We start from the raw sequence: 18,375 nt of genomic DNA, 5'->3' as shown, positions 1-18,375 counted from the left end.
CACCGGGTATTGTTGCACAGTAACTCACCGGGTATTGTTACACAGTAACTCACTGGGTATTGTTACACAGTAACTCACCACGTATTGTTACACAGTAACTCACCGGGTATTGTTACACAGTAACTCACCACGTATTGTTACACAGTAACTCACCGGGTATTGTTACACAGTAACTCACCGGGTATTGTTACACAGTAACTCACCGGGTATTGTTACACAGTAACTCACCGGGTATTGTTACACAGTAACTCACCGGGTATTGTTACACAGTAACTCACTGGGTATTGTTACACAGTAACTCACTGGGTATTGTTACACAGTAACTCACTGGGTATTGTTACACAGTAACTCACCGGGTATTGTTACACAGTAACTCACCGGGTATTGTTACAAAGTAACTCACCGGGTATTGTTACACAGTAACTCACTGGGTATTGTTACACAGTAACTCACTGGGTATTGTTACACAGTAACTCACTGGGTATTGTTACACAGTAACTCACCGGGTATTGTTACACAGTAACTCACCGGGTATTGTTACACAGTAACTCACTGGGTATTGTTACACAGTAACTCACTGGGTACTGTTACACAGTAACTCACCGGGTATTGTTACACAGTAACTCACCGGGTATTGTTACACAGTAACTCACCGGGTATTGTTACACAGTAACTCACTGTGTATTGTTACACAGTAACTCACCGGGTATTGTTACACAGTAACTCACTGAGTATTGTTACACAGTAACTCACCACGTATTGTTACACAGTAACTCACCGGGTATTGTTACACAGTAACTCACCGGGTATTGTTACACAGTAACTCACTGGGTACTGTTACACAGTAACTCACTGGGTATTGTTACACAGTAACTCACTGGGTATTGTTACACAGTAACTCACTGGGTACTGTTACACAGTAACTCACCGGGTATTGTTACACAGTAACTCACCACGTATTGTTACACAGTAACTCACTGGGTATTGTTACACAGTAACTCACCACGTATTGTTACACAGTAACTCACCGGGTATTGTTACACAGTAACTCACTGGGTATTGTTACACAGTAACTCACCGGGTATTGTTACACAGTAACTCACTGGGTATTGTTACACAGTGACTCACCGGGTATTGTTACACAGTAACTCACCGGGTATTGTTACACAGTAACTCACCGGGTATTGTTACACAGTAACTCACCACGTATTGTTACACAGTAACTCACCGGGTATTGTTACACAGTAACTCACCGGGTATTGTTGCACAGTAACTCACCGGGTATTGTTACACAGTAACTCACCGGGTATTGTTACACAGTAACTCACCGGGTATTGTTACACAGTAACTCATTGTGTATTGTTACACAGTAACTCACCGGGTATTGTTACACAGTAACTCACTGAGTATTGTTACACAGTAACTCACCACTTATTGTTACACAGTAACTCACCGGGTATTGTTACAGAGTAATTCACCGGGTATTGTTGCACAGTAACTCACCGGGTATTGTTACACAGTAACTCACTGGGTATTGTTACACAGTAACTCACCACGTATTGTTACACAGTAACTCACCGGGTATTGTTACACAGTAACTCACCACGTATTGTTACACAGTAACTCACCGGGTATTGTTACACAGTAACTCACCGGGTATTGTTACACAGTAACTCACCGGGTATTGTTACACAGTAACTCACCGGGTATTGTTACACAGTAACTCACCGGGTATTGTTACACAGTAACTCACTGGGTATTGTTACACAGTAACTCACTGGGTATTGTTACACAGTAACTCACTGGGTATTGTTACACAGTAACTCACCGGGTATTGTTACACAGTAACTCACCGGGTATTGTTACAAAGTAACTCACCGGGTATTGTTACACAGTAACTCACTGGGTATTGTTACACAGTAACTCACTGGGTATTGTTACACAGTAACTCACTGGGTATTGTTACACAGTAACTCACCGGGTATTGTTACACAGTAACTCACCGGGTATTGTTACACAGTAACTCACTGGGTATTGTTACACAGTAACTCACTGGGTACTGTTACACAGTAACTCACCGGGTATTGTTACACAGTAACTCACCGGGTATTGTTACACAGTAACTCACCGGGTATTGTTACACAGTAACTCACTGTGTATTGTTACACAGTAACTCACCGGGTATTGTTACACAGTAACTCACTGAGTATTGTTACACAGTAACTCACCACGTATTGTTACACAGTAACTCACCGGGTATTGTTACACAGTAACTCACCGGGTATTGTTACACAGTAACTCACTGGGTACTGTTACACAGTAACTCACTGGGTATTGTTACACAGTAACTCACTGGGTATTGTTACACAGTAACTCACTGGGTATTGTTACACAGTAACTCACTGGGTACTGTTACACAGTAACTCACCGGGTATTGTTACACAGTAACTCACCGGGTATTGTTACACAGTAACTCACCGGGTATTGTTACACAGTAACTCACTGGGTATTGTTACACAGTAACTCACTGGGTATTGTTGCACAGTAACTCACTGGGTATTGTTACACAGTAACTCACCGGGTATTGTTACACAGTAACTCACCGGGTATTGTTACACAGTAACTCACTGGTTATTGTTAAACAGTAACTCACCGGGTATTGTTACACAGTAACTCACCGGGTATTGTTACACAGTAACTCACTGTGTATTGTTACACAGTAACTCACCGGGTATTGTTACACAGTAACTCACTGAGTATTGTTACACAGTAACTCACCACGTATTGTTACACAGTAACTCACCGGGTATTGTTACAGAGTAATTCACCGGGTATTGTTGCACAGTAACTCACCGGGTATTGTTACACAGTAACTCACTGTGTATTGTTACACAGTAACTCACCGGGTATTGTTACACAGTAACTCACTGAGTATTGTTACACAGTAACTCACCACGTATTGTTACACAGTAACTCACCGGGTATTGTTACAGAGTAATTCACCGGGTATTGTTGCACAGTAACTCACCGGGTATTGTTACACAGTAACTCACTGGGTATTGTTACACAGTAACTCACCACGTATTGTTACACAGTAACTCACCGGGTATTGTTACACAGTAACTCACCACGTATTGTTACACAGTAACTCACCGGGTATTGTTACACAGTAACTCACCGGGTATTGTTACACAGTAACTCACCGGGTATTGTTACACAGTAACTCACCGGGTATTGTTACACAGTAACTCACCGGGTATTGTTACACAGTAACTCACTGGGTATTGTTACACAGTAACTCACTGGGTATTGTTACACAGTAACTCACCGGGTATTGTTACACAGTAACTCACCGGGTATTGTTACACAGTAACTCACCGGGTATTGTTACACAGTAACTCACTGGGTATTGTTACACAGTAACTCACTGGGTATTGTTACACAGTAACTCACTGGGTATTGTTACACAGTAACTCACCGGGTATTGTTACACAGTAACTCACCGGGTATTGTTACACAGTAACTCACTGGGTATTGTTACACAGTAACTCACTGGGTACTGTTACACAGTAACTCACCGGGTATTGTTACACAGTAACTCACCGGGTATTGTTACACAGTAACTCACCGGGTATTGTTACACAGTAACTCACTGTGTATTGTTACACAGTAACTCACCGGGTATTGTTACACAGTAACTCACTGAGTATTGTTACACAGTAACTCACCACGTATTGTTACACAGTAACTCACCGGGTATTGTTACACAGTAACTCACTGGGTACTGTTACACAGTAACTCACTGGGTATTGTTACACAGTAACTCACTGGGTATTGTTACACAGTAACTCACTGGGTATTGTTACACAGTAACTCACTGGGTACTGTTACACAGTAACTCACCGGGTATTGTTACACAGTAACTCACCGGGTATTGTTACACAGTAACTCACTGTGTATTGTTACACAGTAACTCACTGGGTACTGTTACACAGTAACTCACCGGGTATTGTTACACAGTAACTCACCGGGTATTGTTACACAGTAACTCACCGGGTATTGTTACACAGTAACTCACTGTGTATTGTTACACAGTAACTCACCGGGTATTGTTACACAGTAACTCACCGGGTATTGTTACACAGTAACTCACCGGGTATTGTTACACAGGAGCTCACCGGGTATTGTTACACAGTAACTCACTGTGTATTGTTACACAGTAACTCACCGGGTATTGTTACACAGTAACTCACTGAGTATTGTTACACAGTAACTCACCACGTATTGTTACACAGTAACTCACCGGGTATTGTTACACAGTAACTCACCGGGTATTGTTGCACAGTAACTCACCGGGTATTGTTACACAGTAACTCACCGGGTATTGATACACAGTAACTCACCGGGTATTGTTACACAGTAACTCACCGGGTATTGTTACACAGTAACTCACCGGGTATTGTTACACAGTAACTCACTGGGTATTGTTACACAGTAACTCACCGGGTATTGTTACACAGTAACTCACCGGGTATTGTTACACAGTAAGTCACCGGGTATTGTTACACAGTAACTCACTGGGTATTGTTACACAGTAACTCACTGGGTGTTGTTGCACAGTAACTCGCCGGGTATTGTTACACAGTAACTCACCGGGTATTGTTACACAGTAACCCACCGGGTATTGTTACACAGTAACTCACCGGGTGTTGTTGCACAGTAACTCACTGGGTATTGTTACACAGTAACTCACCGGGTATTGTTACACAGTAACTCACCGGGTATTGTTACACAGTAACTCACTGGGTATTGTTACACAGTAACTCACCGGGTATTGTTACACAGTAACTCACCGCGTATTGTTACAGAGTAACTCACCGCGTATTGTTACACAGTAACTCACCGCGTATTGTTACACAGTAACTCACCTCGTATTGTTACACAGTAACTCACCATGTATTGTTACACAGTAACTCACTGGGTATTGCTACACAGTAACTCACTGGGTATTGTTACACAGTAACTCACTGGATATTGTTACACAGTAACTCACCACGTATTGTTACACAGTAACTCATCGGGTATTGTTACACAGTAACTCACTGGGTATTGTTACACAGTAACTCACTGTGTATTGTTACACAGTAACTCACCACGTATTGTTACACAGTAACTCACCACGTATTGTTACACAGTAACTCACCACGTATTGTTACGCAGTAACTCACCACATATTGTTACACACTAACTCACCACGTATTGTTACACAGTAACTCACCATGTATTGTTACACAGTAACTCACTGGGTATTGTTACACAGTAACTCACTGGGTATTGTTACACAGTAACTCACTGGGTATTGTTACACAGTAACTCACTGGTTATTGTTAAACAGTAACTCACCACCTATTGTTACACAGTAACTCACCACGTATTGTTACAAAGTAACTCACCACGTATTGTTACACAGTAACTCACCGGATATTGTTACACAGTAACTCACTGGGTATTGTTACACAGTAACTCACCACCTATTGTTACACAGTAACTCACCATGTATTGTTGCACAGTAACTCACCACGTATTGTTACACAGCAAGTCACCACGTATTGTTACACAGTAACTCACCACGTATTGTTACACAGTAACTCACCACGTATTGTTACACAGTAACTCACCGGGTATTGTTACACAGTAACTCACCGGGTATTGTTACACAGTAACTCACCGGATATTGTTACACAGTAACTCACCACATATTGCTACACAGTAACTCACCGCGTATTGTTACACAGTAACTCACCACATATTGTTACACAGTAACTCACCACGTATTGTTACACAGTAACTCACCGGGTATTGCTCCACAGTAACTCACCGGGTATTGTTACACAGTAACTCTCCACATATTGGTACACAGTAACTCACTGGGTATTGTTACACAGTAACTCACTGGGTATTGTTACACAGTAACTCACCGGGTATTGTTACACAGTAACTCACTGGGTATTGTTACACAGTAACTCACCGCGTATTGTTACACAGTAACTCACCATGTATTGTTACACAGTAACTCACTGGGTATTGCTACACAGTAACTCACTGGGTATTGTTACACAGTAACTCACTGGATATTGTTACACAGTAACTCACCACGTATTGTTACACAGTGACTCACCACGTATTGTTACACAATAACTCACCGGGTATTGTTACACAGTAACTCACCGGGTATTGTTACACAGTAACTCACCGGATATTGTTACACAGTTACTCACCGGGTATTGTTACACAGTAACTCACCGGGTATTGTTACACAGTAACTCACCGGGTATTGTTACACAGTAACTTACCAGGTATTGTTACACAGTTAGTCACCGGGTATTGTTACACAGTAACTCACTGGGTATTGTTACACAGTAACTCACCGCGTATTGTTACACAGTAACTCACCATGTATTGTTACACACTAACTCACCGGGTATTGTTACACAGTAACTCACTGGGTATTGTTACACAGTAACTCACTGGATATTGTTACACAGTAACTCACCACGTATTGTTACACAGTAACTCACCACGTATTGTTACACAATAACTCACCGGGTATTGTTACACAGTAACTCACCGGGTATTGTTACACAATAACTCACCGGGTATTGTTACACAGTAACTCACCACGTATTGTTACACAGTAACTCACCGGGTATTGTTACACAGTAACTCACCGGGTATTGTTACACAGTAACTCACCGGATATTGTTACACAGTAACTCACCACGTATTGTTACACAGTAACTCACCACGTATTGTTACACAGTAACTCATCGGGTATTGTTACACAGTAACTCACCGGGTATTGTTACACAGTAACTCACTGGGTATTGTTACACAGTTACTCACCGGGTATTGTTACACAGTAACTCACCGGGTATTGTTACACAGTAACTCACCGGGTATTGTTACACAGTAACTTACCGGGTATTGTTACACAGTAACTCACTGGGCATTGTTACACAGTAACTCACTGGGTGTTGTTACACAGTAACTCACCGGGTATTGTTACACAGTAACTCACTGAGTATTGTTACACAGTAACTCACCACGTATTGTTACACAGTAACTCACCGGGTGTTGTTACACAGTAACTCACCACGTATTGTTACACAGCAACTCACTGGGTATTGTTACACAGTAACTCACTGGGTATTGTTACACAGTAACTCACCGGGTATTGTTACACAGTAACTCACCGGGTATTGTTACACAGTAACTCACTGGGTACTGTTACACAGTAACTCACTGGGTATTGTTACACAGTAACTCACTGGGTATTGTTACACAGTAACTCACTGGGTATTGTTACACAGTAACTCACTGGGTACTGTTACACAGTAACTCACCGGGTATTGTTACACAGTAACTCACCGGGTATTGTTACACAGTAACTCACCGGGTATTGTTACACAGTAACTCACTGGGTATTGTTACACAGTAACTCACTGGGTATTGTTGCACAGTAACTCACTGGGTATTGTTACACAGTAACTCACCGGGTATTGTTACACAGTAACTCACCGGGTATTGTTACACAGTAACTCACTGGTTATTGTTAAACAGTAACTCACCGGGTATTGTTACACAGTAACTCACCGGGTATTGTTACACAGTAACTCACTCTGTATTGTTACACAGTAACTCACCGGGTATTGTTACACAGTAACTCACTGAGTATTGTTACACAGTAACTCACCACGTATTGTTACACAGTAACTCACCGGGTATTGTTACAGAGTAATTCACCGGGTATTGTTGCACAGTAACTCACCGGGTATTGTTACACAGTAACTCACTGTGTATTGTTACACAGTAACTCACCGGGTATTGTTACACAGTAACTCACTGAGTATTGTTACACAGTAACTCACCACGTATTGTTACACAGTAACTCACCGGGTATTGTTACAGAGTAATTCACCGGGTATTGTTGCACAGTAACTCACCGGGTATTGTTACACAGTAACTCACTGGGTATTGTTACACAGTAACTCACCACGTATTGTTACACAGTAACTCACCGGGTATTGTTACACAGTAACTCACCACGTATTGTTACACAGTAACTCACCGGGTATTGTTACACAGTAACTCACCGGGTATTGTTACACAGTAACTCACCGGGTATTGTTACACAGTAACTCACCGGGTATTGTTACACAGTAACTCACCGGGTATTGTTACACAGTAACTCACCGGGTATTGTTACACAGTAACTCACTGGGTATTGTTACACAGTAACTCACCGGGTATTGTTACACAGTAACTCACCGGGTATTGTTACACAGTAACTCACCGGGTATTGTTACACAGTAACTCACTGGGTATTGTTACACAGTAACTCACTGGGTATTGTTACACAGTAACTCACTGGGTATTGTTACACAGTAACTCACCGGGTATTGTTACACAGTAACTCACCGGGTATTGTTACACAGTAACTCACTGGGTATTGTTGCACAGTAACTCACTGGGTACTGTTACACAGTAACTCACCGGGTATTGTTACACAGTAACTCACCGGGTATTGTTACACAGTAACTCACCGGGTATTGTTACACAGTAACTCACTGTGTATTGTTACACAGTAACTCACCGGGTATTGTTACACAGTAACTCACTGAGTATTGTTACACAGTAACTCACCACGTATTGTTACACAGTAACTCACCGGGTATTGTTACACAGTAACTCACCGGGTATTGTTACACAGTAACTCACTGGGTACTGTTACACAGTAACTCACTGGGTATTGTTACACAGTAACTCACTGGGTATTGTTACACAGTAACTCACTGGGTATTGTTACACAGTAACTCACTGGGTACTGTTACACAGTAACTCACCGGGTATTGTTACACAGTAACTCACCGGGTATTGTTACACAGTAACTCACTGTGTATTGTTACACAGTAACTCACTGGGTACTGTTACACAGTAACTCACCGGGTATTGTTACACAGTAACTCACCGGGTATTGTTACACAGTAACTCACCGGGTATTGTTACACAGTAACTCACTGTGTATTGTTACACAGTAACTCACCGGGTATTGTTACACAGTAACTCACTGAGTATTGTTACACAGTAACTCACCACGTATTGTTACACAGTAACTCACCGGGTATTGTTACACAGTAACTCACCGGGTATTGTTGCACAGTAACTCACCGGGTATTGTTACACAGTAACTCACCGGGTATTGTTACACAGTAACTCACCGGGTATTGTTACACAGGAGCTCACCGGGTATTGTTACACAGTAACTCACTGTGTATTGTTACACAGTAACTCACCGGGTATTGTTACACAGTAACTCACTGAGTATTGTTACACAGTAACTCACCACGTATTGTTACACAGTAACTCACCGGGTATTGTTACACAGTAACTCACCGGGTATTGTTGCACAGTAACTCACCGGGTATTGTTACACAGTAACTCACCGGGTATTGATACACAGTAACTCACCGGGTATTGTTACACAGTAACTCACCGGGTATTGTTACACAGTAACTCACCGGGTATTGTTACACAGTAACTCACTGGGTATTGTTACACAGTAACTCACTGGGTATTGTTACACAGTAACTCACCGGGTATTGTTACACAGTAACTCACCGGGTATTGTTACACAGTAACTCACTGGGTATTGTTACACAGTAACTCACTGGGTGTTGTTGCACAGTAACTCGCCGGGTATTGTTACACAGTAACTCACCGGGTATTGTTACACAGTAACCCAACGGGTATTGTTACACAGTAACTCACCGGGTGTTGTTGCACAGTAACTCACTGGGTATTGTTACACAGTAACTCACCGGGTATTGTTACACAGTAACTCACCGGGTATTGTTACACAGTAACTCACTGGGTATTGTTACACAGTAACTCACCACGTATTGTTACACAGTAACTCACCACGTATTGTTACACAATAACTCACCGGGTATTGTTACACAGTAACTCACCGGGTATTGTTACAGAGTAACTCACCGGATATTGTTACACAGTTACTCACCGGGTATTGTTACACAGTAACTCACCGGGTATTGTTACACAGTAACTCACCGGGTATTGTTACACAGTAACTTACCAGGTATTGTTACACAGTTAGTCACCGGGTATTGTTACACAGTAACTCACTGGGTATTGTTACACAGTAACTCACCGCGTATTGTTACACAGTAACTCACCATGTATTGTTACACACTACCTCACCGGGTATTGTTACACAGTAACTCACTGGGTATTGTTACACAGTAACTCACTGGATATTGTTACACAGTAACTCACCACGTATTGTTACACAGTAACTCACCACGTATTGTTACACAATAACTCACCGGGTATTGTTACACAGTCACTCACCGGGTATTGTTACACAATAACTCACCGGGTATTGTTACACAGTAACTCACCACGTATTGTTACACAGTAACTCACCGGGTATTGTTACACAGTAACTCACCGGGTATTGTTACACAGTAACTCACCGGATATTGTTACACAGTAACTCACCACGTATTGTTACACAGTAACTCACCACGTATTGTTACACAGTAACTCATCGGGTATTGTTACACAGTAACTCACCGGGTATTGTTACACAGTAACTCACTGGGTATTGTTACACAGTTACTCACCGGGTATTGTTACACAGTAACTCACCGGGTATTGTTACACAGTAACTCACCGGGTATTGTTACACAGTAACTTACCGGGTATTGTTACACAGTAACTCACTGGGCATTGTTACACAGTAACTCACTGGGTGTTGTTACACAGTAACTCACCGGGTATTGTTACACAGTAACTCACTGAGTATTGTTACACAGTAACTCACCACGTATTGTTACACAGTAACTCACCGGGTGTTGTTACACAGTAACTCACCACGTATTGTTACACAGCAACTCACTGGGTATTGTTACACAGTAACTCACTGGGTATTGTTACACAGTAACTCACCGGGTATTGTTACACAGTAACTCACCGGGTATTGTTACACAGTAACTCACTGGGTATTGTTACACAGTAACTCACTGGGTACTGTTACACAGTAACTCACCGGGTATTGTTACACAGTAACTCACCGGGTATTGTTACACAGTAACTCACCGGGTATTGTTACACAGTAACTCTCCACATATTGGTACACAGTAACTCACCGGGTATTGTTACACAGTAACTCACCGGGTGTTGTTGCACAGTAACTCACTGGGTATTGTTACACAGTAACTCACCGGGTATTGTTACACAGTAACTCACCGGGTATTGTTACACAGTAACTCACTGGGTATTGTTACACAGTAACTCACCGGGTATTGTTACACAGTAACTCACCGCGTATTGTTACAGAGTAACTCACCGCGTATTGTTACACAGTAACTCACCGCGTATTGTTACACAGTAACTCACCTCGTATTGTTACACAGTAACTCACTGCCTATTGTTACACAGTAACTCACCATGTATTGTTGCACAGTAACTCACCATGTATTGTTACACAGTAACTCACTGGGTATTGCTACACAGTAACTCACTGGGTATTGTTACACAGTAACTCACTGGATATTGTTACACAGTAACTCACCACGTATTGTTACACAGTAACTCATCGGGTATTGTTACACAGTAACTCACTGGGTATTGTTACACAGTAACTCACTGTGTATTGTTACACAGTAACTCACCACGTATTGTTACACAGTAACTCACCACGTATTGTTACACAGTAACTCACCACGTATTGTTACGCAGTAACTCACCACATATTGTTACACACTAACTCACCACGTATTGTTACACAGTAACTCACCATGTATTGTTACACAGTAACTCACTGGGTATTGTTACACAGTAACTCACTGGGTATTGTTACACAGTAACTCACTGGGTATTGTTACACAGTAACTCACTGGTTATTGTTAAACAGTAACTCACCACCTATTGTTACACAGTAACTCACCACGTATTGTTACAAAGTAACTCACCACGTATTGTTACACAGTAACTCACCGGATATTGTTACACAGTAACTCACTGGGTATTGTTACACAGTAACTCACCACCTATTGTTACACAGTAACTCACCATGTATTGTTGCACAGTAACTCACCACATATTGTTACACAGCAAGTCACCACGTATTGTTACACAGTAACTCACCACGTATTGTTACACAGTAACTCACCACGTATTGTTACACAGTAACTCACCGGGTATTGTTACACAGTAACTCACCGGGTATTGTTACACAGTAACTCACTGTGTATTGTTACACAGTAACTCACCGGATATTGTTACACAGTAACTCACCACATATTGCTACACAGTAACTCACCGCGTATTGTTACACAGTAACTCACCACATATTGTTACACAGTAACTCACCACGTATTGTTACACAGTAACTCACCGGGTATTGTTACACAGTAACTCACCGGGTATTGTTACACAGTAACTCTCCACATATTGGTACACAGTAACTCACTGGGTATTGTTACACAGTAACTCACTGGGTATTGTTACACAGTAACTCACCGGGTATTGTTACACAGTAACTCACTGGGTATTGTTACACAGTAACTCACCGCGTATTGTTACACAGTAACTCACCATGTATTGTTACACAGTAACTCACTGGGTATTGCTACACAGTAACTCACTGGGTATTGTTACACAGTAACTCACTGGATATTGTTACACAGTAACTCACCACGTATTGTTACACAGTAACTCACCACGTATTGTTACACAATAACTCACCGGGTATTGTTACACAGTAACTCACCGGGTATTGTTACAGAGTAACTCACCGGATATTGTTACACAGTTACTCACCGGGTATTGTTACACAGTAACTCACCGGGTATTGTTACACAGTAACTCACCGGGTATTGTTACACAGTAACTTACCAGGTATTGTTACACAGTTAGTCACCGGGTATTGTTACACAGTAACTCACTGGGTATTGTTACACAGTAACTCACCGCGTATTGTTACACAGTAACTCACCATGTATTGTTACACACTAACTCACCGGGTATTGTTACACAGTAACTCACTGGGTATTGTTACACAGTAACTCACTGGGTATTGTTACACAGTAACTCACCGGGTATTGTTACACAGTAACTTACTGGGTATTGTTACACAGTAACTCACCACGTATTGTTACACAGTAACTCACCACGTATTGTTACAAAGTAACTCACCACGTATTGTTACACAGTAGCTCACTGGATATTGTTGCACAGTAACTCACTGGGTATTGTTACACAGTAACTCACCACCTATTGTTACACAGTAACTCACCACGTATTGTTACACAATAACTCACCGGGTATTGTTACACAGTCACTCACCGGGTATTGTTACACAATAACTCACCGGGTATTGTTACACAGTAACTCACCACGTATTGTTACACAGTAACTCACCGGGTATTGTTACACAGTAACTCACCGGGTATTGTTACACAGTAACTCACCGGATATTGTTACACAGTAACTCACCACGTATTGTTACACAGTAACTCACCACGTATTGTTACACAGTAACTCATCGGGTATTGTTACACAGTAACTCACCGGGTATTGTTACACAGTAACTCACTGGGTATTGTTACACAGTTACTCACCGGGTATTGTTACACAGTAACTCACCGGGTATTGTTACACAGTAACTCACCGGGTATTGTTACACAGTAACTTACCGGGTATTGTTACACAGTAACTCACTGGGCATTGTTACACAGTAACTCACTGGGTGTTGTTACACAGTAACTCACCGGGTATTGTTACACAGTAACTCACTGAGTATTGTTACACAGTAACTCACCACGTATTGTTACACAGTAACTCACCGGGTGTTGTTACACAGTAACTCACCACGTATTGTTACACAGCAACTCACTGGGTATTGTTACACAGTAACTCACTGGGTATTGTTACACAGTAACTCACCGGGTATTGTTACACAGTAACTCACCGGGTATTGTTACACAGTAACTCACTGGGTATTGTTACACAGTAACTCACTGGGTACTGTTACACAGTAACTCACCGGGTATTGTTACACAGTAACTCACCGGGTATTGTTACACAGTAACTCACCGGGTATTGTTACACAGTAACTCACTGTGTTTTGTTACACAGTAACTCACCGGGTATTGTTACACAGTAACTCACTGAGTATTGTTACACAGTAACTCACCACGTATTGTTACACAGTAACTCACCGGGTATTGTTACACAGTAACTCACCGGGTATTGTTACACAGTAACTCACCGGGTATTGTTACACAGTAACTCTCCACATATTGGTACACAGTAACTCACCGGGTATTGTTACACAGTAACTCACCGGGTATTGTTACACAGTAACTCTCCACATATTGGTACACAGTAACTCACTGGGTATTGTTACACAGTAACTCACTGGGTATTGTTACACAGTAACTCACCGGGTATTGTTACACAGTAACTCACTGGGTATTGTTACACAGTAACTCACCGCGTATTGTTACACAGTAACTCACCATGTATTGTTACACAGTAACTCACTGGGTATTGCTACACAGTAACTCACTGGGTATTGTTACACAGTAACTCACTGGATATTGTTACACAGTAACTCACCACGTATTGTTACACAATAACTCACCGGGTATTGTTACAAAGTAACTCACCGGGTATTGTTACACAGTAACTCACCGGATATTGTTACACAGTTACTCACCGGGTGTTGTTACACAGTAACTCACCGGGTATTGTTACACAGTAACTCACCGGGTATTGTTACACAGTAACTTACCAGGTATTGTTACACAGTTAGTCACCGGGTATTGTTACACAGTAACTCACTGGGTATTGTTACACAGTAACTCACCGCGTATTGTTACACAGTAACTCACCATGTATTGTTACACACTAACTCACCGGGTATTGTTACACAGTAACTCACTGGGTATTGTTACACAGTAACTCACTGGATATTGTTACACAGTAACTCACCACGTATTGTTACGCAGTAACTCACCACGTATTGTTACACAATAACTCACCGGGTATTGTTACACAGTAACTCTCCGGTAATAACTCACCGGGTATTGTTACACAGTAACTCACCACGTATTGTTACACAGTAACTCACCGGGTATTGTTACACAGTAACTCACCGGGTATTGTTACACAGTAACTCACCGGATATTGTTACACAGTAACTCACCACGTATTGTTACACAGTAACTCACCACGTATTGTTACACAGTAACTCATCGGGTATTGTTACACAGTAACTCACCGGGTATTGTTACACAGTAACTCACTGGGTATTGTTACACAGTTACTCACCGGGTATTGTTACACAGTAACTCACCGGGTATTGTTACACAGTAACTCACCGGGTATTGTTACACAGTAACTTACCGGGTATTGTTACACAGTAACTCACTGGGCATTGTTACACAGTAACTCACTGGGTGTTGTTACACAGTAACTCACCGGGTATTGTTACACAGTAACTCACTGAGTATTGTTACACAGTAACTCACCACGTATTGTTACACAGTAACTCACCGGGTGTTGTTACACAGTAACTCACCACGTATTGTTACACAGCTACTCACTGGGTATTGTTACACAGTAACTCACTGGGTATTGTTACACAGTAACTCACCGGGTATTGTTACACAGTAACTTACTGGGTATTGTTACACAGTAACTCACCACGTATTGTTACACAGTAACTCACCACGTATTGTTACAAAGTAACTCACCACGTATTGTTACACAGTAGCTCACTGGATATTGTTGCACAGTAACTCACTGGGTATTGTTACACAGTAACTCACCACCTATTGTTACACAGTAACTCACCACGTATTGTTACACAGTAACTCACCACGTATTGTTACACAGTAAGTCACCACGTATTGTTACACGGTAACTCACCGCGTATTGTTACACAGTATCTCACCGGGTATTGTTACACAGTAACTCACCGGGTATTGTTACACAGTAACTCACCACATATTGCTACACAGTAACTCACCGCGTATTGTTACACAGTAACTCACCACGTATTGTTACACAGTAACTCACCACGTATTGTTACACAGTAACTCACCGGGTATTGTTACACAGTAACTCACCGGGTATTGTTACACAGTAACTCACCACATATTGGTACACAGTAACTCACCACGTATTGTTACACAGTAACTCACTGGGTATTGTTACACAGTAACTCACTGTGTATTGTTACACAGTAAGTCACTGGTTATTGTTAGACAGTAACTCACCACGTATTGTTACAGTGTAATTTACCAGGTACTGTTATGCAGTATAATAGTTTCCAGTTTATGTACACTGGATAAAGAGAGGGCTTCATTCTGAAGGCAGATGCCTCACTCACCCTCTAGCTTGCTCTGATTGGCTGTCATATTTGCTTGCTCTGTATCTCCCACTGTGGACCCTGGCTGTAGCATGGGAATCAGATAGGATCCTGGTGCAGTGGTGAAGCCTGGGTCCGTGGTTGCGTTAAGTTGGTACAGAGTGGTGTTGCTTGTAAGGGGTTCTGTGAGAGCTGATAATATGAGGGGAGATGTCACTTTCAGATATTCAGTAATAACATTTAAAGTAATAAACAGTAGCGTTAAATTCATCTTATTAAAGAGCAAATATATTGCTTCATTTTCAGCGGTGGGAACAACATTGGGATAACAGTAACATGGAGTCAAATACAGGGATGGGTGATGGGGCAAATCAAGAACAGAGGGACCAAGAGAGTGATCATGAAATAGAGGTGGTGTGGAGATGCCGGAGTTGGACTGGGGTGGACAAATGTAAGAAGTCACACAACACCAGGTTATAGTCCAACAGCTTTATTTGAAATCACAAGCTTTCGGAGCGCTGCTCCTTCTTCAGGTGAAGTGGAGAAATGCATAAAGACACAGTGACCTGTTTGGACACCATTCACACCTTTGACTGCTGTGATTATCTCTCTGCCGAGGTGTGATTAATGGCAGTTGGAAATGTTACCTGTAAACATCTGACATGATTCTCTGACTATATAAGCTGTGTCTTTATGCATTTCTCCACTTCACCTGAAGAAGGAGCAGCGCTCCGAAAGCTTGTGATTTCAAATAAAGTTGTTGGACTGTAACCTGGTGTTGTGTGACTTCTTACATGAAATAGAGGGACTGAGAGGTGGATCAAGAGACAGAACAGGGATAGAGTGACCAAGAAAGAGACAATGGCCACTTGGGCATGGTTACGGAGCAGGGGGAGGAGTTATAGTCAAGAAACCCGGAAGTGCGGGTTTCCCCATAAGGCCATGAAGTTTTAAGTTCAGGGCGTTTTTGAACTTTTTCCCCATTTCTCCTGCCAGAGAGCCAGCCTGATTGACAGGTGTGACTGTCTGTCACTAGGCACTAGCCCACAGCCAAGGAGCAGGTTTAGTGGTGGTTGGGGGGGGGGTAGAGCATGATTGGGGGGTGTGGTTGGGGGGTGGGGTGTGGTTGGGGGCTAGGGTGTGGTTGGGGGGCAGAGCGTGTTTGGGGGGTAGGGTGTGGTTGGGGGGTGAGGTGTGGTTGGGGGGTAGAGCGTGGTTGGGGGGTGGGGGTGGTTGGGGGTGGGGTGTGGTTGGGGGGTGGGGGTGGTTGGGGGTGGGGTGTGGTTGGGGGGTGGGGGTGGTTGGGGGTGGGGTGTGGTTGGGGGGTGGGGCGTGGTTGGGGGGTGGGGGTGGTTGGGGGTGGGGTGTGGTTGGGGGGTGGGGGTGGTTGGGGGTGGGGTGTGGTTGGGGGTGGGGTGTGGTTGGGGTGTGGGGTGTGGTTGGGGGTGGGGGGTGGGTGGGGTGTGGTTGGGGTGTGGGGTGTGGTTGGGGGTCGGGCGTGGTTGGGGGGTGGGGCGTGGTTGGGGGTGGGGGTGGGGTGTGGTTGTGGGGTGGGGTGTGGTTGGGGGTGGGGTGTGATTGGGGGGTGGGGTGTGGTTGGGGGGTGGGGTGTGGTTGGGGGGTAGAGCATGGTTGGGGGGTGGGGGGTGGTGTGTGGTTGTGGGGTGGGGTGTGGTTGGGGGTGGGGTGTGATTGGGGGTGGGGTGTGGTTGGGGGGTAGCGTGTGGTTGGGGGGTGGGGTGTGGTTGGGGGGTAGCGTGTGGTTGGGGGTGGGTGTGGTTGGGGGGTGGGGTGTGGTTGGGGGGTGGGGTGTGGTTGGAGGGTGGGGCGTGGTTGGGTGTGGGGTGTGGTTGGGGGTGGGGTGTGGTTGGGGGGTGGTTGGGGGTGGGGTGTGGTTGGGGGGTAGGGCGTGGTTG

At 43.2% G+C, this 18,375-nt stretch overlaps 1 protein-coding gene across 1 annotated transcript in view; it reads right to left on the bottom strand.

The window, feature by feature from the left end:
• ramp2 (receptor (G protein-coupled) activity modifying protein 2) overlaps window positions 1–18,375 on the bottom strand; it is a 73,523-nt gene that overhangs the window by 42,890 nt on the left and 12,258 nt on the right. Inside the window, exon 2 of the mRNA XM_085966053.1 lies at window positions 16,481–16,651. Coding sequence (XP_085822179.1) covers window positions 16,481–16,651 — 171 coding nt within the window. The remainder of the gene's footprint in view (window positions 1–16,480; window positions 16,652–18,375) is intronic.

Source organism: Somniosus microcephalus, chromosome 24, assembly GCF_052327205.1.
Source record: "Somniosus microcephalus isolate GS21.2 chromosome 24, FLI_Smic_1.0, whole genome shotgun sequence".
Taxonomy (NCBI): domain Eukaryota; kingdom Metazoa; phylum Chordata; class Chondrichthyes; order Squaliformes; family Somniosidae; genus Somniosus; species Somniosus microcephalus.
The sequence above is the reverse complement of the archived record's forward strand: the minus strand, read 5'-3'. Positions and strand labels throughout refer to the sequence as shown.